We start from the raw sequence: 27,419 nt of genomic DNA, 5'->3' as shown, positions 1-27,419 counted from the left end.
AAGCCATGTCTTGTCTTCCTCTCCTACAGCACCAACACTGTTCTGGGTGGTTGAGGGGCTCTGCTTTACAGTGTTCCTAGGTGGTGTAAAGAGCTGATATTTGTAGGGTCTAAAATCAGTAATCAACTTGAAATAAGAGCTCAGTTACTGGCAGCCTTATCACTGTGTATAACATTTCTGACAGCTTTCTGATATCTGTGATCAGACCCATCCTTCAGTGATACAGTTTTCTCTGGAATTTATTTGGCCATTTATTGTTATTTTCTGTTTCTGAAGGCTGCATTCAGCTGATCAAATTTTGCCTGACATACCTATTCTTTAGCTTGTTTTACAATTATTTTTGTCATACTACAATTAAACATTTTTGTGCTTTGATGCCTCTTTTGTTAGCAAACCATAGTGTCTCCTAAAATGTAGGAATCAATATTTCTTAGCCATACTGGCCACCTTTATAAAAATGTGCCCAATCCAGTGGTGACACACCTGGGATATCCTAGTTTTCATTAAAGACAGCCTGTAAAAAGGCAAGGGCTGTATTTACCAAGAATCCATATGTTGCACTGTATTGGCTGTCTGGGGTCTCGTCTGGGGATTGCTGTGTGATTGCAGGTTCTGCTGCTCCCATCTGTGATTTATTTTAAAGATAATATTTGACGAGACAAGCCCAGCTCCTTTGAGCATACAGACTTGATGAGAGGTTCATTTGTGCGCTTTACTGATCAGTATGAATCATGTTACTGATGCATATAGGAACCTTGCTATATATTTACTTTTTCCAGGGGAAAGCTGATAAGCTATCCTAAAAAAAAAGTCATCCTGTACTTGTTTTAATGCAGGGTTTGTAGCACCTAGGTGTACCATTTCAGCATCCCAACAGGACTGTCTCTGTTCTGGCACACAAATCATTTGGGGTAACCTCAGTCACCGCCTCTCTCCTCCTCCTGAGGTAACCGAGCGGGTGTTCAGCTTAGTCTCCTGTTGTACTTTAGCACATTCTCGTTTTACAGCTTGAGATAAGCCTTCTTTTGCTAGAAATGCAGACTGGGGATGGGTTTAAGAGCTAAGCTCAGGAAAGTGAACCAAGGGAATTTGGTTAATTCTTTGACTGGACAATAGATTCAGCTGTAGACTCCAGACAAGTCCATTTATGTCTTGTGTTATTCAAGATATCTTAGCACATTTGAACCCTTCAGATGGGACTGACAGATATAGCATAGTGCCCACAGGAGAGCCTTGACCTCCTGGAGTGGGTGCTAGAGCTCAGGTGGGTAACAACATGCAATACTGCCTGCAGTGCAGCCTTGTGGGCAAGACACTTCAGTCTCTGTTAACAGCCCATAGCCAGTGACTCAACGGAGTCAGTGGGTTTGGGGTAAAATCTCTCCCTTCTATGTCCCACAGCCTCACATCTAGGCAGATAACATACATAAATCCATTGACTGTACTGACTAGCTTTTCACTGGTTGTTATGGAGACCAGACAACTAACTTAGATGGATATCACTCTTCTTGAAGACAACTACAAGTGAGAAGAACCTACTCAATCTCCTTGTGCCTTTGCTTCCACATGACACAGTGCATTGTCTCAGTTTCCCATGATTTATACAATTTATGTTCTAAATCCCCCCAAGTCAGGGATTTATTCTTGACCTTTCTGTGGGTAACCAGCACAGCTGAGCAGAGGTCTACAGCTCCTATGGCTGGACATTCAGAGGTGAATCACAGTAAATGGAGAGAGATACTGGCAGCATTTGTAAAAATGGATGAACTGGAATCTCATAAAAATGTCACACCAGAAGATAATCACGCTTATTCTAAAAAAAATTAAACCCTTTTTATTTGTATATTTATTTTTATATATAAAAGAAATACAAAAAAAAAAAAAGAAAAAAAAAAGAACACAAACAAAATGTTGATTATGGCAATTCAGTTTTGTCGGCCCCCTCTGCCTGGGCTACTGCCTCAGATCCACCGGGAGTGAGCAAAGTCCTCCGGTTATAATGTCCCTTTATAATTCCAGAATTATTGTTCTCATTAAGGATTTGCTTCTGTTTTTGCCTGTTAAGAGACTGTACAAGTCCTAATACAACAGCTGCTAATGAATACTGTCCAGTCAGTTTTCTTGGTTGTAAGATTAAAGGATTTGGTTGAACTCTTCCTAGAAGAAAATATGTTTTGATTTTTCCTTCCTGTTCACTGATACCTTTGACATAAATCTCTCCTCGGTAGTCGAAGGCAAATCCTCGGTCCTTCAGGATCAGATACGTTTCTTCAGGCACTTGTATTCTGTCACTAACTCCTGTGCTGTCCATTCGACTTGCTAAATTAACCGTTTTGCCCCAGATATCATATTGCGGTTTCTTAGCACCGATAACTCCTGCTACGACAGAACCATGGCTAATCCCTATTACAAAAAAGAGAGAAAGGGAGAGAGAGAACAACCAGTTAGATGAAAATGACTGAAAACCATATTTGTACTTCAGAACTGTATGAAACCTGGTTCACATATGCTTATCTCTAAGTTTAAGGAAAAGGTGCATATAAAAGAAAGTAAGAAAAAAAGTTCAGGAAAGGTAGAGAACAAAAGTTATATCCTCAGAACTATTTGACGGGGTGTCCATCACAGTGGAACTGCAGTACTTACACGTCATCTGTATTCCACACACTATTGCCAAAATTCCTGCAAAATTATTCTTAAGTAGTAGGAAAGATCTTTCTGGCTCTGCACTTGTTGAAGGCAACCCTGTCAGTGCTATGCAGTCCAGAAATGACATCCTTATGTTCCATGAAGTGAAAATACTAAAGTATTCCTATGAAGTTTTTGGAAGACTATATCTTATGATATTGTTGCATAAATTCAGTGCAGGAAATAATATAAAGGTGACCTTTTTTTTTTTTTCCTACAGTGAAGTTTTAAGAATAAGTTTACTGATAGTGAAAGGCACTTTGGGAAAAAGATCTTACATTTTTAGATTTTCTTAAAAGACTTTATATATATATATACGCAAATACGTATATATGTATAAATTGTTTATAGACATGGTCTCCAAATACAGTTGCATTCATGATGGATAAAAGCTTTGCAAGGAATTCACATTTACTGGACATGGATGAATGTTCCCTGAAAAATCCTGGGAGCTGGAGTTTTCCATGGTTCAAAACTGTTGGGAAGCACTCTGAGTTAGCACAGACAGTGATGATGCTACCCTCCATGCTGTGATTAACGAATACACTTCAGCTTTTCTAATGGTAAGATTGTCTGTAAAGGACATGTTTCTTCTGAGTGGAGTTGCTTTTGGCCAGTAATCCAGTCAGCATAAACAGTCATCAGATTTGTTCCTGCTTTGTTGCATACATTCAGGTCACCCCTACATTCATGTCCCACCCTATTGATTTCATCCAGGATAACAGTTTACCCTTAGCAGAAGTTTAGAGGTGCTGCCACTGGGACAGATCAGGTCAGAACTGGAATTCAGTTTTTGTGCAAAGCCAAAAGGCTTTGTGCACAAAAACTGTGCATAGAGTTTAGGGTAAGCTACTATTCCCCTTTTTAATTTAAACCACTTTTTAATTTTCATGCTTGTACTTTGCTTACCAATACGGAGCTCAAAGTTGTTAAAAGAATGCTTGTTGATCTCCTGTATACTTTCATTCAAAGCTATGGAGAAGTCAGCCAGAGCACACAAATGCCCCCATTTGTCTTCACATTGCTGAGGAGTCATTAAAAATAATGTTAGAATTGTTTTGCATTTGCCTGTAGAACAGCTCCCACCCATCCCCACCAAGTGCCAAGTATCTTACAGATTTGGAATTTGTAAGAACAGTCTAAATGTGCTAGATCAAAGGCAGATAGGGTATTATTAAAGTTAAAGTAATGCTTCCCACTTATATGACAACACTTGTATACCTGGATACAAGAAGGCTCGCTGTGAAGTACATGGCTTTTATATGGGCAGATAGTGATAAGACAAAGGGGAATGATTTTAAACTAAAAGTGTATATTTAGATTGGATGTTAGGAGGAAATTCTTCTCTCAGAGGGTGGTGAGGCACTGGAACAGGCTGTCCAGAGAAGCTGGGGATGCCCCATCCCTGGAGATCTTCAAGACCAGGCTGGATGGGGCTTTGGGCAGCCTGGTGTGGTGGGAGGTGTCCCTGCCCATGGCAAGGGGGTTGGAACTGGGTGATCTTTAAGGACCCTTCCAACCCAAACCTTTCTATGATTCTATGAAGTACCAAAGAAATCCATTTCCTACCAATAATCCAAAAGGCAAAAATGGGAATTAACAATGCATATGCATATATCTAATGCTGAGAAAAGAAGTATAAAGAGGATTGAGATTGTCCTGATAATGTTATAATGTCACCTCATCTATTCTGAAGCCGGGTAATTCTTTCATTAAACAAATTTCCAGTCCATAGGAAGGAAGCATTGTAAGCCCCACCTCCGATCATGCAGTGCAGCCCTCTGACATTTTGATCATCCTCAGTGTTTAAGCCAGATCATAAGAATCTCCCTAGCTTCATCCTCTCTGTTTACATTCCTTGTCCTCAGCTTTATTCAGTTCAGGGCATGTCATCTTCCCTCAGCAACCCTCACCTCTTAGATATTGATGCAGTCATATACATATATGTATGAAGATAGGTATATTTAAAACATAGATATAAATTTCATTAGGCTTTTGTTGTTTAAAAAAGGATGAATTAATCAGTATTGGAAATGCAGTGAAGATTTTCTCCTTTTGAATTTTTACCCTCATCAAGCCTAAAGAATTAGTTAGGAGCTGTGTAGCTGTGTCTTTGATGTTCAGTTCTTTGCTCGTCTCTGCACAGAAGCAATTTAAGCTGGAACAAACAAACAAAAAAAATCTCATGCATGCCTAGTTTTGTGGATTTCTAGCTGTCAGAATCACTTGTTACTCTGTAGGTGGGAGATGCTCAGCTAGTTACACTCCACATGTTTTATAATGTATTCTAAACAAACAATGGAAATTTTCTAGTTTATAAAGCTCAGTCTAATCTAGTTGCTGTTTTCTTGGCAGTTGCAATCAACGTAGGCAGATCTGATTCCCACTCTCCTGTTGATCTGGGGCAGCACACCCCTCTTCTGTGGTGTTCTTCCTCATGGGGAGGCACTGGTTGCCAAGCAAGACAGATTTCAACAGAAGCCAACTTCTTGCTGGATGTATTTTAGAAAATCATTTTATTCCTTTGGAGACCCCATTTTCAGGCATATTATTGCATGTAACTATGAATGGATTTCTCTCGTCTGGCTCATCTGAGGTTCATGGCTATGACAGTGTATGTGTCTTCTGTGGCTGATTTTTTTGCACAGGTTGTTTTGCACCTCTGTAGGTGAGGGCAATGTGCAGACTTCTGGTTTTATGATGCTCTGACATGTCAGCTTTATTTTGACGTGTAGTTTATCATTCTGTCTAAAAATACACAGTTACATCCTTGTAATAAATGTTTAAATGCAACCTTGCACTTACATAAACATGCTGCTAGTTAACAGATCCTTTCTTTTCATAATTTATTGCAGATTTCCAGTGAGATTCTGCTCTGAGTTACAGTGGTAACTTTAGAGTATGTCCGAAGATATAGATAGACCTGCTCTAGATTCACATCAGTGTGATTGAAAGGAGATTTTTTTCTCTCTGATAAACTTAAATTTGAAGAAAGAATCCATATGGTTCTTGTTCAGAGCACAAGATGGCATTTCAATTCATCAAGAAGTGCAACTGTTGTCTGCCAGAAGCCCCAAATGTCTATTTTTTCTTAGCATACACAGCTCTATGAACACCAAAAAGATAACACTAATATTTTCTAATATGAATGTTGGGATCACACCAAAAAACTTTGCTTCTTAGAGTAGACTATTCTCTTACCTGTTTTTCAGGTGATAATCCTGACACGGCCATGTATGTGCTGCCAATTGTTTTAATTTTTTCAATATCTTGAAATCTCTCTTCACCTAGTAACTAATACACATGTAAAACAAACAGCAAACAAACAAAAACAAAAAAGTGTAATTTTTATTGCAAAATGCTTGTACAGATATAGAAATAAATCTTTGTGTTCATGGTTTCTTCCAGTCATGGCACACAGTTTGCTCTGTGTTCTGGGACACACTGAGCTGTGGCTCTTTGCAACATCATCTATTTACAGAGTACATTCAAGATAAAGCCTGCTGTGCTCTGTAAAGCTGTTTGGTACATTTTGGAATGGATAATATAAGACATGCATATTCCAGCCTAACAAAAATGCAGATGAATCCCGCATTTGCTGAGATATAATCACAGAAAATTAATGAAGACAAACATTCTGTGTATGTGTGCTTGTATATAAGAACACCCAATCACATTAAAGTATTCCTAAATCTCTTTGGGAGGAATTCAGTTTGCTTAAATTAAGTGCTCTTATGGCAATGTTTCAGGTGATGAGGCCGGTATTAAAGGAAATTCGGCCAATTAACCATTTAAACATCTTACACAGTCAGTGGATAGAGGTAGATGCCTCCTAAGAATTTCTATGAGAGATCAAGTCCTCATGCATGGCATGTTTCTCCCTATTTACTACCATGCCTGATGCCAGCGTGTTGTCATTGGGTTGTTCCATCTGCCCTTTTGTTATGTGTTTACCTCTTCTACAAAAACATCATGGAACCAATAGGAATTAGTAAACACCTGTATTGATGCTAAGTAGGAGTAATAACAATAAATAAATAAATAAATAACAAACAAACAAACGAAAAAACCCTTGCCAGATTAAGAATCTGAAAGAGAAAGAATAAATATTGTCTACTGACTAAAGCACTGAGTGGAGTGGGAATGTCAATCAGGTCCCTATTTCAAGCCCATCTTCACAGTTTAAATAAGGATTTTGCATTAAGCTGGGATCAGAGTCTTACAGTCCTTGAGAGACCTAGGCAGACTTCAGATTGTGAACTCTACCAATGACAGCAGAACTTTATGTGGAAAGCGGGCATATGTCACCTCATCACAGGCTTTAAAGATGTGTATTACTGAAGGTAATACCAAAATACCCTAGGAAACTTCAAGATATGCAGTGTGGTATCTAATAAATTCAGGCATCAATATGGTTATGCAGTCCCGGAAAACAACAACCAAAACCACCACCACCACCAAAACCAACCAACCAACCAACCAAAAAATCACAACAAAAAAACAACCAAACCACTGTTCCCAGGCAACGAATTTGAAACTTTCAGTGCTGAAGTTGGGATTTAAATTTAAAAAAATTCAAAAAAAAAAAAAATCTGTGGTCAGGCAAAAAATTAATGAAGTTGTCCCCCTTCTTTTATACAGTGTCATACATTCTTTTTCCATCTTGTGGGTTTCAGTTTCCTGTCAATTAAAAGCTAAAGGGAATATTTTATTCAAAGGGAAAAACATACCAAAGGCATAACATGAAATATCCCTGGCCATTGAAGTAACCACAGCATACGTCAGCCACAGTGTCAGGGGCTTGGAAGCGTTGCTGTTCGTGTACAGATACAACACCATCTGTCTCTAATGGGAGGCCGCACAGCATCGCGCAGGGGACACAAAGCCATATGGTTAATGGATCCCTTCCAAGTCAGGAAAGTCCAAAAACTTGACCCGCTTCTCATTTTCTTTAAACTGCCAGAAAAGCCCATTATCTGCATTTCCCTCCTACATGGGCAGCCCTTCCAACTGCTCCCTTAAAGAAAAAGAATGTTTCTCTTTGCTATGCTTTTGTCAGCAGCCTGAGAGCACCAGGTGTGTGGGCAAGGGGAGAAAACGGTCTTGATTAAAAACAGACTATGTTTTCATTTCACATGCTCGCTGGAAACAACAGCAGAGAGCACAGTAACAGAAAATGTATGATGAATATCTAAAATGATTATTTTTAAGGAGGAAAAAAATTATGGGCTCTCAGGAAATTTAAAAGAAATAAACATTTTATTTCTTCTCATTCATTATTATTTCTAAATCTCTATTTTTTTTTCTTGCTTTATCTTGTTTATTAAACAACATCATTCCTTCTTCAAATAATGGTTTATTTACCCATTACTTTCTTCAAAGTATGACAGGATGATGGAATTTGTTATTGGGGAAAGGTATTCCCACTCAGGCTTAAGGCAACAGCTATTTGTTACAGCACTTTAAGTAGGCTTGCTAATTTACCAAGATAGTCCAGGAAACATTTTCAATCACTGTAATGTGGTTGGTATCTGAAAAGAAACTGAAGCTTAATCATTCAGTTCATGTACAGCCAAGGTCAGACCCTGTGGTATACTATTGCAGTAGAACGTGTACGAAGTAGTAGGAAAGGAATGCTTCAGGAAATGCCACACAACTGCAAAGTAATCAGCGAAGTCTGAAAGCAGGATCCTGCAGGCTGCCAAAAAAACATGTTTGTGACAACATAGTATATTAGAACCTGTTTTTATAAACACCATGCAAATCACTGCAGGATAAGGGAAAAGGGAGGAAAAAAGAACCCATGAACTAGAAAACTCTTATTAAAGAACAAATCCCAACAGTACCATCACTAAGATACACAAACGATAGATTAAATGACTAGAAAGACTATTACTTTACAGAAAAAAAGTCTATCAAGATTCAGAATTTTCAGAAGAAATGTTCTGGTATTAATTTTTGGTAACAACATTTCTAAGAATGGGAGTTTAGCCCTGTATGTGTCTTAAGAATACAGACACTTATGAGTAATTATAAAAATGAGTAATTATAAAAACAGATTTGTAATATTCATGTTTGTTTAAGTGTGAAATATTCCCTTCAGCACCTTTGGGCCTGGGTACAAAATAGGAAATAATTGTATCATGTAATGATGTTATGTGCCAAAAAAGAAAAAAAAAAAAAAGTGTCCTTTTGTCAGTCCAGAACCCAACATCTCCTGAAACATCTCCCATTCTGCCTCAGTCAACAAGATGCCTGAACAAGTTGGAAATCAACAAATTTGTGGGCCTTCAGGGGAAAAAACATCCTAAGTAATGACTGTGCTTTGAGAAGACTCAGTCACCTACTCCCCAATACTGACTTTTGGACCAGGTTCCCCAGGCTCCCTAAGAAAGAATCAGTCACATCCTGAGTTGTCTGGGGACTCCTACCCTGTACAGCTGCTGGTGGCAGATTCTGTAAGGCCACTGTTCACTACTTTTTGTTTGACTGTTTTTGACTCCCTAACACAGATCCGCTAAGTGCAAAACAAAATAACAGATCTGGATAATAAGCTTTCTGTTTTATTGTAACGAATAAATGCCTCTAAAATGAAGTAAAAATAACCCAGATGCCCACCCATGTCCCTATCACATTTTTCAGACCAGGTCAATTTGGATTTTTACCACTGCTTTCATTCAGAAATATATTCCTAGAACTATGGATAAAACATCCCTTTTACTATTACTTGTAAAAGGTAAGGTGGGGGTTCACAGTGTAGAATCTGATTTGAGATTAGGAACTCAATTCAGTTGTCCACACATAGATATCTAGTGTTATTTAGACCATGTTTCCTGGTAAAACATCCAACAGCTCGCTCCAGGACAGGATGAGTTTTCGGATGGTGCAGTATGGGACCTGTCAGTCCCATGTGGTTGTCTCATATCACCTCAGAAATATCAAATGGCATTAAGCACCAATGTCTTAGACTCCTGTCATAAGAATTCTACATTTGGGTGTCTCTGCAGTGTTGTTCACATGATGCTGAGGACCAATGCTCTTCTGTGAAGAACAGATGTTCTTCCATATATCTGCTCTGTTCTCAAGCTGCAAGTCTGCATTTTGTTTCCAGGCCTGTGTTGAGACACACAATCTCGGCAAGAAACATAATGAAAAGCAAGACATAGTGACATCATGTAATGCCAGTCAATAGTTATGTGGAAACATTACTGTCCCTGAAACACTGGACCTGAAATGACTTCTGGTTCCATTTCCATGGCTAGGATTGCTCACTTCACAGTGGTTCTGTCACCTTCCAGATTGCTTACAGAGTAAACTAATGGCATGACTACGCTGGAAATAGGTTAGCAGTCAGCAGGGGATCACATAATTTCATTTACTACCCATACCAAGAACATATCTATTATTCAACTGAACATGTCTGGGACATAATGCAGTCCCTAATTAGGTCCTTTATTAATTACAGAACAGGTGTTGGGGACCTGAATGCATTATCACGTTAGGGTTTTTGATGAAAATGTTGTCTTCGGTAATCACCTCAGTAGCAATGAAATTTTGCTGTGAAGATTATATGAACATGCATGAAAAGATATCTTAAATTAATTCATAGCAATAGGCTTTGCATTAAGTTTGAGCCATAATAATTTTAATCAGATCTGGAAAGAAAAACAAAACTATTAATCATGAAGCAAGCTGACAGCTGTGCAAGATCTCAGAGATAAGAATGAGGTATTTATACCTATAAGGAAAGCAGAGCAGGAGTTTAGCAGGTGACAGAGCTCTTCTCATAGGAGAGGAAGTTAGTTTTCTACTGAAATGCACAAGGATGCATCTGTGAATTCTTCTATTTCCTGCTGGCAATTTTAGTATTTGCTCAGCTGTATGAATTAAGCCTCAATTTCATTGTCTCTCACAATTTGGTACATTGACCCTCATCCAGTTTTCATGAGCTACCACTCTATGAACTCTCCTAGTCTTCATCTTTTCCTCCAGTAGCTTCCTCTGAAGCCCTTGGAGATGTCTGTAGTTCAAAGCAAAGCAAAACAAAACAATAAAAAAAACACACCCTTAGACTAGATCCTCAAAGGGAAATAGGTAATGTAAAGTAGGGCTGAGACACTAATTATGAAAAAAAAAAAAAAAGAAAAGAAAAAAAGGAGAAAACATTCTCAATTTTTCATTCAGCTGTAGTCTAAGCCCTGGAGATGTCCAAATTCTGTAAGTGCCTGGAAAAAAAATCTGTATGCTTAATCTATAGACAGAATCCTGGTATCCCTTCTTGTCATCTCTCAAAAACTCAAATTTAATAATTTGTATTCTGATAATGCCTTTCGAGTTGAGAGCCAAAAAATAAAAAGAAACAAACAGTGGTGAAAGCTTTTCTCATTTTTGCAACGCACTACCTAAGTAGAACTTTTCCCTATTCTGTTTAAGAAAATTGTTCCATGGTTACATTGCTCATGTAGGATTGAAATCCAGACCCAGCTCATTTTGAAGGAATTAACTCATTCCTTCTGCTTTCTTGGAAGGTGTCTTAATATTAACCTGACAAGACACTCTTCACTTCTCCATTTGATACTCTATCACAAAAGAGAAAAGAATTAAAAAAAACAATGGATAAACAAAACACGAGATTCTAGGGTAGAATTTTTTACTGTTCCTCAAAGATTACTTGCTATACACGTGCCCAGTCCCCTACAATCCAGGTTAGTGCGAATTTTGTGTTTCTCAGAAAAATTCTAAAAAGAATGTGTTTTTCCCATTTTCTCTTTAAATCTCTTTCCCATATGGAATATTCCAGTCCAGAACATAGATCCAATCTGACTTGTTCACCTTCTTGAAGGACAGGATACCTAAATAAATACTTGTTTCCTTTTATGTCCTTTCCAAACTTCTTTTCCTCTCCACCTGTGAATTCCTTAACAAAGCAAGCAGCTTAACCAATGTATTACTTACCTGATCAGACAAGTGACATCAGTAAAAATGCCACCACCTTTCATTCATTACCCAACAACAGATTAAGAGCTGTGTGCTTCACATTTTACTTGTCACTGTTTTACCTTTAATGTTTATTGAGTCCATTCACCCATTGTCTTCAAAAGAATACCTTTATAAATTCCAGTATTTAGCTAATTATTTCCCAGAACCGCTGTAAATATCTTCACCCTTCCTTCTGCAGAATAAAGGCATGTTCTACTTTTAGGTATGCTGGAGCAGACTAGTTTTAACTGCATACATTTATATTCAAGTAACTATTGATTTCAGTCTCTAATTCACTAATCATTCAGACCAAAGTTTGGAAGGTCAAAATTAAAAAGCAAAATAGACAATTGTAACAGCAACTGGAGTTAAAAAAAAAAATCAGAAAATGATTGGAAGAAAAATAGTAAATTTGATAATTTAGGACGACGTATTTGGTGTTTGGGAACTCATCACCTAAGCACTACCAGATTTTCTCTAATCGCTGGTATTACCTCATCAAAGTCTGCAATGATCTCATTCAGCAAGCGCAGACATTCTACTCCTTGGTTATTCATCTCAGTCTGGGAATAGAAGTCAGCAAATCCAGGAATAGAAGCAAACATCACACCAACAGCATCATAAGACTGAGAGTACAATTCCTAAAAGAACAATGAAGAAAAACAAGTTGGAATGGGAATATAGGGAAGAGAAAGTCCTTGTCTGCAAATAAAATATGTTTCTTATTTTTTCCATGAATAGTACCTTCATAACTGAGGTTAGCATTAGTATATTAAGTGTAAGTGACTAGCCAGGTTCAACAGGAGCAGGCTGACAGCTTTCATATTTTTATTATGGATTTTATGCAGGGTTTGACCTTTATTGGAAAACCTCTCTTTTTGCTTCTGAGGTCAGGAGACTACACCAGAAAAAAAAAAAAAAAAGAGTTGAATTTCTGATTTTAATTTATACGGGGAATCACTTGAAGGAATGAGGAATTAATTTGCGTGTATAGGTACCAGAGAATCAAACACTGTTAGGGAAGTAAAAGGAACCTAATGTTTATTATTTTTAAGATTTTTAAGTCTGTCTTATATGTTTGGAGTCACCAATATGTTTCTAGATTAGTTGATTAACAGGGATAACAGGGATCAAGTGGAGTCATTTTAAATGTTTAATATGAATTCTTTGTAAAGATTCTATCAATTAACTCATTTTCAAGTGGATAATTTATACTTTAGATTACTGCATATCTTTACAAGTTTGTCTACTCTTTGGTAACCTGGGGTTCTCCTAAGGTGGCTATGGAGCCATCTGTTTGCCATCTCTTGGAGAGGTTCCTGTTATTAGGGTTTGGAAGGAGGGAGAAACAGACGCGAGGGTTATAATGGAGTTACTGGGGATAGGAAGTAGTTTATAAGGGACCAGACGCAGGAGGCTATAAGGATAAAGTATCCCCTGGCATAAGCTTTCACTTATGCTACATATATGTTTCACTCTGATATTGAATGAAAGATTTATATATGTATTGATTCTTGTGAAAATACATGTGAAATACAGTCAGTTCTTTGAGCCCAAACCTTTTTTTTTTTTTTAATTAAAAAATGCCAAGGACTTATTCTCCACAGCTCCTGGTATGCTTTCCTAGTGGATAACATATCACAGCTGCACACGTTCTCTTTTATTTGTCCTTTTTTTTTTTTTTTTTTCTTTTTAATTTCAACTTCTAGCCATTGGCTCTTTCTGTGTCCTGGCAGTGCAAGGTCAAAAACTGGCATGGTGTTGCCCAATGTCTGGGTACTTTTGTTTCTGTTCTGGGACTTCTCTTGATATGCTGGTATGGAGCAGTTGCTTCTCAATGTTTTTGTTAGTGTGCTTTAGGAAATGTTACTGCTTTACCCTCATTATAAAAGGACTGCACCCCATACACTTAATGTGAACACCTTAGGCTCTTATTCTTTCATCATTCTGCTTCTCCCTATAAGAGCATCCTGAACCCCTGCCCTGCACTTCGGTATGCTCTTAATGCTACTGTTTATCTAGACTTTTTAGTAGTGTGTCCTCCAGTGAAAATAGAAAAACCCTACTAGTTTTCAAGTTCACTGCCAGCCTCTTATTCAGGGGGGAAAAAAAAAAAAAAAAAAAAAGAGAGATTGATTACCATATTACCGTTACACTTTCCTCCACTGAAGAACATCTACAGGGTCATGGAAGTCATACTCTAAGGATATTTCTGTTCCCTTCCACAGATATAGAAAAAAAGTAATACACAGGCTAGTTCATTGAGCCTTATGGAAAAGGAGACAATATGCACTTGAAGCACATATGCAATCAGACATACGCTTTCTTCGGATCTTGAAGATAGAAAAGAATTGGCTCAGCCTTCAGCTGTTCAGTTTTTCTATTTTTGGTAAGAAGCATCAAGACAAAAATAATATATCCATGAGAAAATGCTTACAGTACACATTTGGGAATTCATGTTTTGAGAGCAGAGAAATTAACTTAATGGCCAGACTTGAACAGCAGAATTGATTGTACTGAAATGTGGTAGATGTTACAGCCAGCCAACTCACACATAAATCATCCACAAGTATAGTCAGTCTGGGAAATTGCCCTACAAAATGCAAAAGTGGTGGCAATGAATTCAATGGCAAATTATTGAAGCATCAGCAATGATCCGTGGGGCATCTGTTTGCTTCTGAAGATTATTATGCATGTGAGCGTTATGTGAATTGATGTGTAAGAGAGGACACATATTCTCTGAGAATCCATAATGCAGATATGACAAAACACTCTCATGGTTGGTATCAGGTCTGCTCCATTTACAATGAACTGTTTTAACCAAGTTGCTTTTGCACATCCATTTTCTCATGTGCAAAGTGGTGTTTTTATGACCATTTAATACCCACAGAGTGGGTATTCCTCAAAAACATGATTCCTACAGTTCCTTTCCTTGCAGGTTCTCACTATGTCACCTTTCTCTTGGTGTTATTTGAAATCACATATTCAGAACACAATGATTCCTCATTGTGTAGTGTAATTTGGCTGCTTACATCTATTTTCAAATTGTAGAATCAGGAAGAGGGAGACCTGAATCCATTTTACTACACAATGAATCTTAGTATGTCAGAGTTGGCAACTTTAATCTTGAAGCATTTGTTATGTCTTCATTGTTAAATATAATTCCAACATTAAATGAGAAAATCCCAATTTTATAATTTCTGTCTTTACTCACAGATAATAAAAAAATATGCATTTGCCTTATTTCAGATAAAGATTAAGTGATTTCCTGCTGTTTTCAGAATCAAATGCTGATCTTTCCTATATCTCTTCAGCAATCCCTCTCCGAATTCTGTTTTAGAAATATGCAGAAACTCCATCACCAGCAGACTTTTTACCAGTTTTCCCTAGATCTGACAGACCTTCAGCACAATTAGCTTACACTTACAAAGCTTTTCGATGTGTATTGCAAATACGCTTTAGAAACAAAGCTACAAACTGTGTTTCTGAAATGGGTGCTTTGTTAATTGCACAGAAAAGGCAATTCAAAGCAAAGCAATATGAAATGGCAAAGATGTTCTCTTGGGTCTGGAGATGCAGGAGGCTTGGGTCTACTGCTGCCTATTGTACAGATTGCTTGCATAATAATTGGCAGGGCTTTAATAATACTTCTGCAATACTGGGCTATCTTAAAGTTTCACGGGTATTTTGTTAAATATCTGTAACTTTTTTTAGGAATATTTGATATACATAGACTCAGAAGTTGGGAGGGACCTTTGAAGGGTCCCATTAGAAGCAGGAACAATTTGGTCAGGTTTCTCATGGCCTTTGCCAAACTGGAAAGCTGAAGATTTTACATCCTCTGTGAGACTTTGATGCAATATCTGACCAGATCCCTAGGCAAAATTTTCTTTCATCTAACTGGGATTTTTCTTCCTGCAACTTGTGTCCATTGCATCTTGTCCTTCATCTGAAAAGGGTTTGTCTTTGTCTTTTCTATAACCAACCAGTAGGTAGTTGAAGACAACAATAAGATCCTCCTTCATCCTTTTCCTCTTAAGTTTGAACAAACCCAGTTCTCTCAGCCTCTTGTCATATGTCGTGGTGTCTGAAAATACTAATAATTTTAGTGGCCCTAAGCTGAAATTGTTCTGGTAGGTCTATGTGTGGTAGGTCTACTGGGGACCCTAAAGCTGGATGGAAACAGCACTCTATATGCAGACCTAGAAGTGCAGAACACAGAATAGTAATTTCCCAATTTCCCTAACATTAAAACATGTTTTTTTAAAAATTCATTATTTATTTATTTATTTTTAAAATATGGACCAGATGCCAAATACAGGCAGTATTTTTGTATTGAGTACTACTGAGAATGGTGTAAAAACAATTCCTGAACAGATCTGTTTTTCTTTTGCTAATTAAACAAAATTTTCAGAGATAATATTGATACCTACTTCATTATCCCGGTCCTTTTCCAGGAAGTGACGGGCAACGTGACTGGGTAAAATATTCCGTAGCATATTTTCATTGTGCTCCCTTAACTCCTTCATTTCATTGATCTCTTCTTTTGCTTGAACACGCCAGAGAAAATCCAGCCTTGCTGTGTATTCAAGCTGTAATTTCAGAAATAAAAGAAGTGCAAAAATAAAACCCAACAAGATAAGAGTAGCTGTTGTATTGTCATCCTGGAAGGCTGCTCCTGCCATGTAATTTCTTCAGCATTGCTGAAGATCTTTGACTCAGAAAGAATTTGATTTCATTGCCAGAAAAAGTATCCTTTATTTGCCTTGTGTATTGTGAGTGCCTCAGAGAAATATTGGGACTAACAATATTTGTCATTACTGTTATGGTCAGTGGCTAGAAATTTTCAGAAAGTTATTTTCCTCTTAAACACCTTACTATTATTTAAATAAAAACATAATGGAATCAGACAGGAGATTAGTAATTGGAAGATATTAGTATGAAATAAATATATTCTCCTTTTCATGTATATATATATATTTAATGAAATGGGTTTCATGAGGAAATAACAAACATGATTCCAAATACTTTTCAAAGTAAGGTGTTTTACTTCTTACAGATGAGCATCTTTCAGGAAAACTAAATCCAAAAGTCCAACACAGTGTCAAGGAGGACTTTCAAGTCTGTGGCACCAAAATGAGATATTTCTGTTGTGGGGACATGCACTTGTATGTTTTTTAAATCTTTTAAAAGATAGTGAAAGATATGCTATTGGCATTCCCTTGAGTACTCAGTCACTGTTGTACTGGGGATCCAGGGTTTGCACAGTAAGAATTTCAAACCCACAAAGTGGCAGTGCCTGATAAGTTCTAACCAAATTAGATCACTTTCAGTGCTGCATGTATATAGAGCAAAAGTAATATCCCTGCACAGCACAGTTTATATATAAATACATATATATATATATTGCATATTTATACATGTATATTTGTATATATAAAAATGGAAGCTGTCTGCTAGCTGGAGAGCATGCAGAAACATCACATTTTTTGCCTGAGAGGCACGTCTTAATACATGGACAAGACCACAGCTGCCAGGACTTTTGAGTGCATGGCACTGAAGGACAGCTTTCAGATTTGAAGGCAGGTGATACTTTAGCTTGCACAAGGCCTGTACAAAAGCTGATTTATTAAACTACAGCCTGATGGAAACATACCTTTCTGTGATGCAAACTGAAAGAGAGGATGTATTTTTGAGACTTGAGATGCTTTAAACAGAGATAATAATCAAATATTCAGCAGAGGGTTATATAGCATCAGTAAATAAATGCATATTCTATTTGGGAGAGACATCAAATGGAGTGCCAAAAGGTATTGGGATACGTACGTGGCTGCGATATAATTCACATAACAAGGGGAATCCTGCAGTGGGTGGGAATGGCTAAGACGGGGTTCAGGCATTGACTAGTGACTCATCTGGTCCATGTTTTTCATTGTTAGCAGTGACCAATGGCAAACAGTTTTGAAGAATATACAAAAGCACCTTGCAAGGGGACTTACAGTTTGACTGTACTAGAGGAAGCTTTTTGTCCTAAAAGCTAAAAATGAGCCTGATTTGATATAATCTTTCAAAGCTTGTATGCATTTTAGTAGTGATTTACATTTTCTCTAAATGCTATTGCCACCTTTAAAAAATATCAGTCTCTTTTCTAATTCTAATATTTTGATCTTCCATCTTGTGACTGTTAGATTAACTGCCCTACCCCTCCCCAAAAAAAAAAAATAATCCTGTGTCAGGAAAATATATATTTAAAGCATTTTTCCTGACATTTGGAGTTTCCTTGTCGTTCACTTTGCTTTTGTGCTAAAAGAGAGAGCCCATACATGATCATATCTGACTTTTATCTCTACCAACTGACTGTGAAGGCAACACTGACTATAATTTTGCAAGAAGATCTTAAGGTATTTTACAGATTGGCTTGGAGCAGGAGCTGCTGGTGGATTCTAAGTTCTTTGATGCTTCAGATATTTAAAACCACTACAATGAAAGGTTTTCAAAAGGCTGTAATGCATTTTTTTCACAGCTGAGTTTTTTTTTTCTTTTTTTTTTTTTTTTTTTCCACATCTCTAAACCTAACTCAGAATAACAACAGTTTATATTTTAGATAATTTCATTTTGGTTATTTATAATCTTATTGTAGCAGAAAATATTTTTCTTGGATCTTCAATAGCTGAGATGACGCTGATAGTTCAGAGGTAAGAGGATGTCCTACATACGAGGTTTGAAAATAGTTTTAGGAAGATGTTCTGCTAAGTTCTGATACTTGCTAAAACTAACAAAATTGTAGGGTAGAATTTTGGGTTTAGAAATACGAGTACAAAATAGAAGTAAAAATATCTGACTGCAACTGTCTGATCTTGAAATGTTCAAGTTTTCTTGTCCTGCCATATATCCCCCATATGCACCCCTAATTTCAATAGCTAGTGAAGAGAATAGAGCAGACGCATTACACAGCAAGCCTAGCATTCCCTATGTCCGGTATTGCTAAACAACCCAATCTTTCTCCGGACAATTTCCATATGCAAGGAAAGGACAAGGTAAGGATCAGTGTTGGAGAGACAGAATATTTTTTCATTTAAGAATGAGAAAGGAGAGGGTTTACATAACAAAAGGGCACATTCAACCACTGAAAATTGTCTAACTTCAAATAAAACAAGCAAATAGCCTTTACTCACTAATTTAAAATCTGTGCATAGAGAAATTAATGAAGAGACCTGTAGCATAATATCAGAATTAGATATGTATCTTCCTCTCTTTTTCTCTTTCAATTGTAACAATCTCCTCTTCCTATTTCCTCATTCTTCCTTGTTTTCCCAAGCATGAAGAAGGTTAAGGTGGTCATGATTTCTGCAAATAGGTTGCCTTGTAGGGATGTCAGTCCTTCCTCCCTTCCCAAAAGTCTTTGGAGAGTAAAGCTACAGCTCTGACATCCAAAGGTTATTGTGTACAAAGCTGCCTGTGCCAGCCCTGTCACAGTTCAAGTTGTCCTTTGTACCAAATAGCTCCAGAAGCAGAGGAGCAATCGGTCAACACTTGCCGGCGCCAGAACACCCATCTGCAACCTAACAGAAACCAGAGACAGTCTTTGACCTCTGTTTCATAAGGTCTCTTCTTAGGTCTAATTTCTTAGGTCTAATTGGAAATTGGAGTGGAGGGAGAGGGAGGACTGAGCCTTCTGTGGGCAGTTTTATTCCTTCTGCATTTGTTAAAACTTTTTTTTTTTTTTTTTTTCAAAACCATGGTGGTAGGTTGCACTCAGGTTTAATAGGTTACTTATTTTTGTGTCTTTTCACGAGAGATGTATTTCCAATAGAGAAGACTGTACGTGATATTGTATTTTGGTAAGATTTTGAAGGATCTTTTATGTTCTATTTAACTCATTAAAATGATAAAGTAGTACATAAACACATTTTAAGTACAGAATGTCTAACCTCAAAATAGTCCACAATACTTCTCTCATGAACTTTTTTTCAAGTTTAGCTTGCAGAAATATTGTTGTAAAATGTGTGCTACTCATCTTAAGAATATGTTTCTAGATGAAATTGGCTTTCTAATGAGGAATTATTCTATTTGGCCTGATGTCATAAATCAGTGATAGAACTATATATAATTACGGGTTTAGCACAAGAGAATGCCTCTATTTTTTGGTTAAAATACAGGTAAGATTGTAAGAAGAAACTGACTTTGATTAGACATACTCACACAACCTTTTCTTGATAAGAATCTAATTTAAAAGTCTGTCTGCAAATGTGGGGATTAACTTTAAATCACACTGGATAAAGAATAGCAGAGAATTAGCTGTTCAGAAATTAAATGCCCATAAGCTTGATCTTACAAAAGTAATCTCTTTTGCAAAAACACCTAGAATGAGGCATATCTTGAGCTATTCTAATTCTGCAGTTTTTAAGAAGTAAAGCTGTGCTGGAGGACAACTTTATCAGATTTAATGAATTCTCCATCAGTTCATACAATTGAAGAGGTTTTTCTAATGTGCTCTGGATTATTATAATTCTTTTTATAATTTATAATTCTTTTAATATATATATATTTCATAGTTTGTATTTATACAGATACTTTTAGGCTAACTTTATAATAGTAAATAAAACAGTGCAAGAAAATGTTCTCAGGCATTGTTTTTGGATTTTGTTAAACTGATAGATTAGCCCTATGAATCATTTGGGAGAACATGCAGAGGTAAGCACATGTCAGGGACCATTTCCAAGGGCAGTTTGGGTATAGCCACTCTGTTTTATGGGACAAGGAAGATTAACAGGCTGGAAAAAGGTTGTGTTGTGCCAACAGGCCTCCAGGCTGAAGAACAGTCTCAAATACCCTCAATCAGTTTTTTGTAAAATACAAATATTTACACTCAGATTTTGATCCTGAAGAGCATTGCTGTCTTAACTCTTACTCTATCGTAATCAGTGTTTCTTTCTAAATGCTTACTCTCACTTTAGAAGATTGCCAACCCTTAGAGTTGTATCTTTGCTTATGCTAAGAATTTCCTAGCCTTCTCTTGTTGCCTCACTCCAATTAGGATCTACAAATGCTGGTATTAATCAGCCTAATCCTCTTCAAGGGAAAATCTTTAAGCAAGTTGAATATGCAGGACCATGTCTAAGGGCAATTGTCATTGATGCTTCCTTTAATGTAGGAGTTCTGTTTGTCTTTATGTGAACAGAAACTGCCTGCAGTCAGCATGCTTGATATGCAGTGCCATAGAGGTTGTCAGTCAGAAGCACTGCAAAGGAAACACCCTGCTTTAGATGTATTTTAGCGAATGCGTTGGTTGATTAACTATTATTTTGATACAGTAGTTCCTTGATTCCTCCTCAAGTATCAGTCCTAAAACACCGAGGCATCTAAGTCCTTGTTATGGTCTAGGACCAGGTGAAAGCATTCCTGCAAGTGTTCCATGACCCAAAGAAGTCAGTGTTGGTGCTTAGACCTCTATAACCTCAAATTTTCCTCAGTTCCTCAAATGCAGTGTTTTTCTTCTATCAACATATTAAGTCATTTCAAGGGAGTTTTATTAACTGATTTGTTATTCCCTTTCTTCATTTTAGTTTTATGCCTGCTCAAGTGCACAGAAGTAGTCAGATGACACTGGAATTGCACAAATACCTAAGATAAATGAAGTCCCATTTGTTTGTTCAACTTCTATAAACAACTACAATATAACTTGCCTATTGCTGAATATATCGCACATGTTCTTTAAGAATGCTAGGCAGTGTCAGATGTAGGCTTTCTTTAATCAGATTCTGCATATGGCTTATTAAATTGTTAAAGGTCATATGCTCAAGTGGATAAAAAGGCAGTTGGTATTTTGAAAGTAATTATTGTCACATCCTGCAATTGCAAGTGATATAGGGAATGGTTGAGGCAAATGTTTGCATTACCTGTTGACCATGATAAAATACGGCTAAAAGGAACATTGCCATCAGTAGTAAAGATGCCTCCTTTGTACCCAGGAAGTCTGTTCTGGAAAAATAAAATAAAATACAGTTATTGATTTGTCAGTGCTTGTTGTAATCATGCAGAAGTTTCATTCTGTAATTCCCTGGTACTTTTTTTTGATCATTAAAAAGTCCTCTGTATTTGAACATTTAACTTAGAAATAATTAGTTCAAGAGGACAGGCATGTAATTAGAGTGCTTGCTGTTTGGAAACAAATGTATTAAATAACTAAATTGTAGCCTACAGTAAGTACACAGAAGGTGATGATCTTTCTCTTTCAAATGTGATATGCAAGCTGTGTGCCAGTCATTCTGCTTTCCTGGGAGCTTTATAAACAACAATGAACACAACAACCCTTGCCATGTACAGGAGTTTGTATCTGCATAGGGAAAGGTTTAGGTTGAATCTAGTAAAGGGAAACTTCCAGAGTGTGACAGTAAGAGCCCAGCAAATGGGCCTAGACACAAAAGATGGACCCCAAGGCTGTTGCTGAAATTTAAATATCCCTATATTTATTTTACTGAGACACAAAGAGGAGAACATAGTATTGTTTGCCTATGCTGGGAAGTAAAGGAAACACTTGTAGATAGTACGGAAACAAAGAAGATGAGTTAAGAAAGTATGTGTCTATTTTCTGCTGAATGGAATCAGAGATACTGTGTGTGGAGCAATGAAGAAAGTGTGATGAAATATGGTGAAAAGAGCCCAGAACAGTTTAAGTAGGTTTCAAATACAAGGAGGAATTGCAATTATGTTGAAAGATGACAAAACTGAAAAAGCCATTATCTCTACAATGCCAGTGGGTTTTAAAGAGGCATGTTTCTCAGGGGGGAAAGACATAAATGGAGAGGTTGGGGAATTGGTAGGGCCAAATTTATAATAAAACAAAAGGGAGAAGGAACAAAATTTGGAGCTGAATGGAAACAGATACTTGACAATTATTTCGTTGAAGGTAGATAAATGAAGATGAGGAAATGACTAAAAGTTGCTTAAAGCGTGAAATTGTGAAAAAAAGTCCATACTGGAGTAAACAATGAGTGAAAGGTGGAAGAGACTTTGGGACACGCTTCTGTATACCTTGAGATATAAGAATAATCATAGAATCATTTAGGTTGGAAAAGACCTCTAAGATCATCCAGTCCAACCTTAAGTAATGCACAGCCCAGACCCTGAATCCATTTACCACAGTAATTTTGAAAAAAAAGATAGATGATACTTGTCAGAGGACTCCCATGACAACTAGAGCACACAAAAAAGTGGACCTTCACAAGACTAAACCAAATAGAAACTTGTTTGGGAGTGAGGTAACTGAACTGACCTTGTGGGTCTGATGAAGAATGTAAATACTTTGAATTCAAGTGTTTTCCCATTTTGCAGTTGTAAGAAATATGGCCTCCCCAGGATTTCATTCTGAAAGGACTCTGATACACTGGCTGAGGGCAGCAACCTCGAATAGTTACAAATGCCTCTATCATTGGATATTGTAGTAATGTAGTTATAGCCCCAAATATATGAGACAGATGAGTTTTGTATTAAGTTGCAATACCTTTTATTCAACTATTTAGTATAGCTAAGAAAACAGAGAAGCTGCTGAAAACAGGGCCGTGAACCTTGTGCTTCCTAATGTCAGAGGTGAAGCTCAAGTCCTTTTCCTGAGTGTGGAGCATCTCAGCTGAGATGAACTGTTCTCCTGGACTGTTGGTTGCTCTGAAGTATATTCCTGGCTGCTTTTTCCTCTGTGGTAAAGTCCCTGGAGAGTTTTATTGCCATGGGAAATAGAAACTATTCTGAATCTGAAGATTTTCATGCAAGGATAAACTTTCTTTGCTGTGCTTAATTAGTGGAAATAAAAATATGATCATGACATCATCAGACAGTGACCATGATATCTACTTCTAGTTAATGCTCTTGGTCAGAGTATTATTTCCTTCCTGTCATTTGTTTTATTTGCTGGGCTCTGTCATGAGTATACTGTATGTTATATGATTAGACAGTAAGAGCATAACTAGGATTAGAAAAAGGAATTGCATCTCAAGTCATTAGTATTTTGGTACTGTAGGAAGCTAGTAAGGAAAGATATGTGTGCAGAGCCTTATTGTGTGTAAAGACGTGGCTGTTGTGAGAACTACTTGCACTGCAAATGCATGCTTTTCTGTGCTTTTGCAGTTCTTCAGTTACAGGTTTTGCTGGCATGCACTTAAAAGCACAAGCAGCAGCACAAGCTGGTCGAGTACCAAAGATTAAAGATGTATTTTTCTGAATGAGCTAAATCGCTGCTACTCTAGGTTCAGAGTTATTTAACACTTGGAGCAGCTCTAGCTGCAAATCGTGGTGGATCTTCTGTCCTCCCACTGGCTCTTCAGCTCCTCTTTCTGACAAGAGAGTCTACAAAATGAGATCATCCTTGTATTCTTTATATCTCTAGCAACTGTATGCTATATTTTGAGATTTATACGGGTAAAACCCTGACCCTAAAATATCAACTGTTTACTCATGTTTTCTTAATTGGAGGTAAAAGTTTAAATCAGTACTTCTGGAGTATTCAGGACTAGAAACAAGCGGTGTATATGCACTATAATATATTTTTAGCAACATGGATGGACTATGGGAAACTTAAGAGATAATCCCTGCTCAGTATTTAATTTTCCTCATGAAATGAGTACTTAAATAAAAAGGCCTGAGAAAAAAAAAATCACATTATAAATCTTGTTAGATTAGCCATTGCCTCTTGTAGCCAACCCTATTCTTTACTATTATGTTATCCAATATGCGTACTCTCTGGTAAGACTTGACCTTTTACCTTGTTAAAAAACCGTTCTGAAAGGAAACTGTGAACACTTACTCTCCATTGTGGTTAAAGTTGTCATATTGCAGAAAAAGTGAAGCATAAATGGTCTCAGTCAGCAGAGAATAGATCGCAATCATGATGAGAAGTACTGCCAGTTTCAGGACAGAGTTGAGACGAAGAAAGACTGCACAAGTCACCATTGCCAGCACACCAGTGAAGACAAAATACTGAAGAGAAAATGACAGCCAATTACTTTTAGTGATTAGTGATTATACATTCACTTCATTGATATCTGCATAAATGATCCAGTGATCAGAAGTATCAAAAACTATTGCTCTCGAATTTGGTGCTCTTGTAAGTCTTAGCATACAGACTACTATAGAAACAAAGTGCTCATATAGAATGTTCAATTAAAACTTCTCTTATTTTGCATGACACCTCCATATTAGCAGAAATGCTCTTTTGCACCTTTATTGCATTTTCATAGTATTAGAATGGAAAGGGCATCCTGTATAATGAAAAGAGGAAAGCGAGAAATGCTGTATGTAGTAGCTGGCTAATGAAAAGTCAACAGTGAGAGTCCTTTCTATTCCTTTGGTTCTAAACTTTCACAGGATTCACATTAATTAGGACAGGAGAATCATATTCCTGCTTTATCCTTTTCCCATGCTACCTGAAGAGAGGATAAAGCCATAGGTTTGGATGTTTATTACAATTATCTATTTATTTATTTATTTAATTATTTTTAATATTACAAGTAAAGCTCAGTTTCACTATTCTCTTAAAATGTGATGCCTGGAAGTTTTATTCAGACTTCATTTTCTAATCTCATCATTGTCTCATTTTTCTCAATGATTAGTCATCTGTCAAATGCAAACCGTGCAGCTGATACTGGATATAGAAAAACAATCATGGCCATAAGCTATTCAGATTTGAAATAGCAACCTCAACACACATGGTCCAAATGTAGTTTAAATTAACTCCTATCATACAGTCTTAGGAGAGACTGCAGCACTCAATCTTCTGACTACAGTTTTTTCTTTAGTACAGTTCCTCTGTGGGAAAGAGTGCTCCTCTGCAATTTGTGGCAATATCATGACACTGCCATATGACATTCTAAGCAACATGCACATAACCAAACCATTGATGTTGCTGTCTGCTTGCTCATCATAGAGAGGACATTTTTGTTTGTTTCAAATGGAAATTTAAAATCACTGCAGTTTTTTTTGGTGTTTATTTATTTATTTATTTGTTGATATAAAAAATATTAGTCTCCTCCATTAGCTTCCTAAGAATTAAGTAGTATGTTTTATTGAGGTGATGCATTGAATCATTGCTGGATGTGTTTCCAATTATTTTTAAATACACAAGACAGGCAGAAAAAGCTAGAAATTTGGGCAAATGAGATTCTGATGCTTACAGAAAGGAAGCTGGATAGTTTGGTAAAGCATTTAATAATGACTTGTCGTTGATTTCATACAAGAACAAGGATATTACTAGCCAGAGAGGGCTTCCATTTTTCTTAATGACTTCTATTGAAGAAAAAAATAATAATCTTTACTTGTACCAAAATGCAGGTCTTGTCACATCTCAGTGTCTCATGTCTACTCACATTTCAGCTGTCTGCTGAACGCTGTCTGCATATATACAGGCTGAACAGCAAGGACAATAAAAACCTTAGGATACATAAAGATTCTGGTTGTAATGTTCTATTAGGCCATAAGATTGATTCATTCTGTAATCCATCTCTACTTTTTCTGCCAGCCTATTGATAGATGACAAGGTTCAGCTTCACAGTCCTATTAAGGCACCTGACTCCACCACCACTACACAGGTCATTGATTTTAGTTAGTAGTCGCCATGTAACTTCGGTGGAGCTGTGCCTCAGATTCAAAAGTACCCTCAGAAATACCTCAGGATAGGAACAGATGTCTGTAAAAGATGCAGATGAATTGTTGAATGTCTGGTTCTTCAGGGGCACTGGTTTGTCAAAATCACACCATAGCTGTGAATAAAGGAAAAAAGAGAAAAATAAATAAATCGGGGCTACGTTGTGCGCTAGTGACTAAGTGCTTGTGTGGCTGTCTGGCTTGGTTCAGGGGTGGAACTGGCTGACCTGCTCCTTTCCATACGAGCTTCCTAACTGCCAGCAAGGGTTAAATGGACAACATGAAGACAGAAAAGTGGGAATGAAAAGGAAATGGGAAAGGTATTCACACTACAGGCATTTAGCGTCTGGGTAGCCTTCCTATTCAATCCTGTTCCCAAAGGTGAAAGATGAGCTCCTCCAGGAGTTTCAGAGGACTGACATTGGACTCTTAAGAACTACCATATGATAATGTCTATATTTTACTATGAATTATAGACAACAGAATTATATTGTGAGCATAAAATCAAACTATATGTGTACACTTGCTTGAAGGCATGTTTTTCCTGCTATGCTGTTATGGATGGTGTTATCCTTCTAGGGGTGGGAAAAAATCCCATGGCATCATGACATGTGTCAAAGAATAACATGGTCCCAGAATTGTGAGACATCTAGAATGTAAGGGAATGAAAAATGGTTCATGATACAATGTTTTTGATAATAACATCTAGGAGAATTTCAGAAAATACAGCATTTTAACTGCATTCATTTTAATGGTATTTCAAAATGGCTGTATTAAGTATAAATAAGACACCAGTGTTGAATTGTAATATATCATGGTCTTAGAACACAGGAAAAAAATCATTAATGTTTTCATGTTTTGACAGTCAAAGCAGATGGAGTTTCCCGTCACATATATTAATCCAATCTGGATGTTTATACTAGGTCATTTCATTAACCTGATATGTACAAGCTAGTTCCCTTGTTCCTCTTTCTAAAAGTTAGATAGTTTGTTTAATGAAGCCCAATTACTTAAAATTAAATTCTAATGAATTTTGAACTTGGAACTCTCTTGTTTGTTCTTTCAGCAGCTCAGTCATCTCTGAAGTGCAGCAACATTTTCTAGGTTGTCTATCCGGTCCT

At 37.1% G+C, this 27,419-nt stretch overlaps 1 protein-coding gene across 2 annotated transcripts in view; it reads right to left on the bottom strand.

Moving 5' to 3' along the window:
- Positions 1-1,802: 1,802 nt before the first annotated feature.
- The window catches only part of ADCY8 (adenylate cyclase 8), a 128,345-nt gene continuing 102,728 nt past the window's right edge, over positions 1,803-27,419 (bottom strand). For both annotated transcript variants that reach the window (XM_083824196.1, XM_083824197.1), the window contains 8 exons: positions 26,322-26,414; positions 24,464-24,636; positions 21,564-21,645; positions 16,098-16,256; positions 12,159-12,305; positions 5,887-5,979; positions 3,595-3,709; positions 1,803-2,403 (listed from right to left, as the gene is read on the bottom strand). In XM_083824196.1, the coding sequence (XP_083680322.1) occupies positions 1,916-2,403; positions 3,595-3,709; positions 5,887-5,979; positions 12,159-12,305; positions 16,098-16,256; positions 21,564-21,645; positions 24,464-24,636; positions 26,322-26,414 (1,350 nt within the window). In that variant the 3' untranslated portion in view covers positions 1,803-1,915. The remainder of the gene's footprint in view (positions 2,404-3,594; positions 3,710-5,886; positions 5,980-12,158; positions 12,306-16,097; positions 16,257-21,563; positions 21,646-24,463; positions 24,637-26,321; positions 26,415-27,419) is intronic.

The sequence above is a fragment of the Anser anser genome (assembly GCF_964211835.1).
Source record: "Anser anser genome assembly, chromosome: 2".
Taxonomy (NCBI): domain Eukaryota; kingdom Metazoa; phylum Chordata; class Aves; order Anseriformes; family Anatidae; genus Anser; species Anser anser.
Note: the sequence above shows the minus strand (reverse complement) of the source record. Positions and strands in the feature narration are given on the sequence as shown.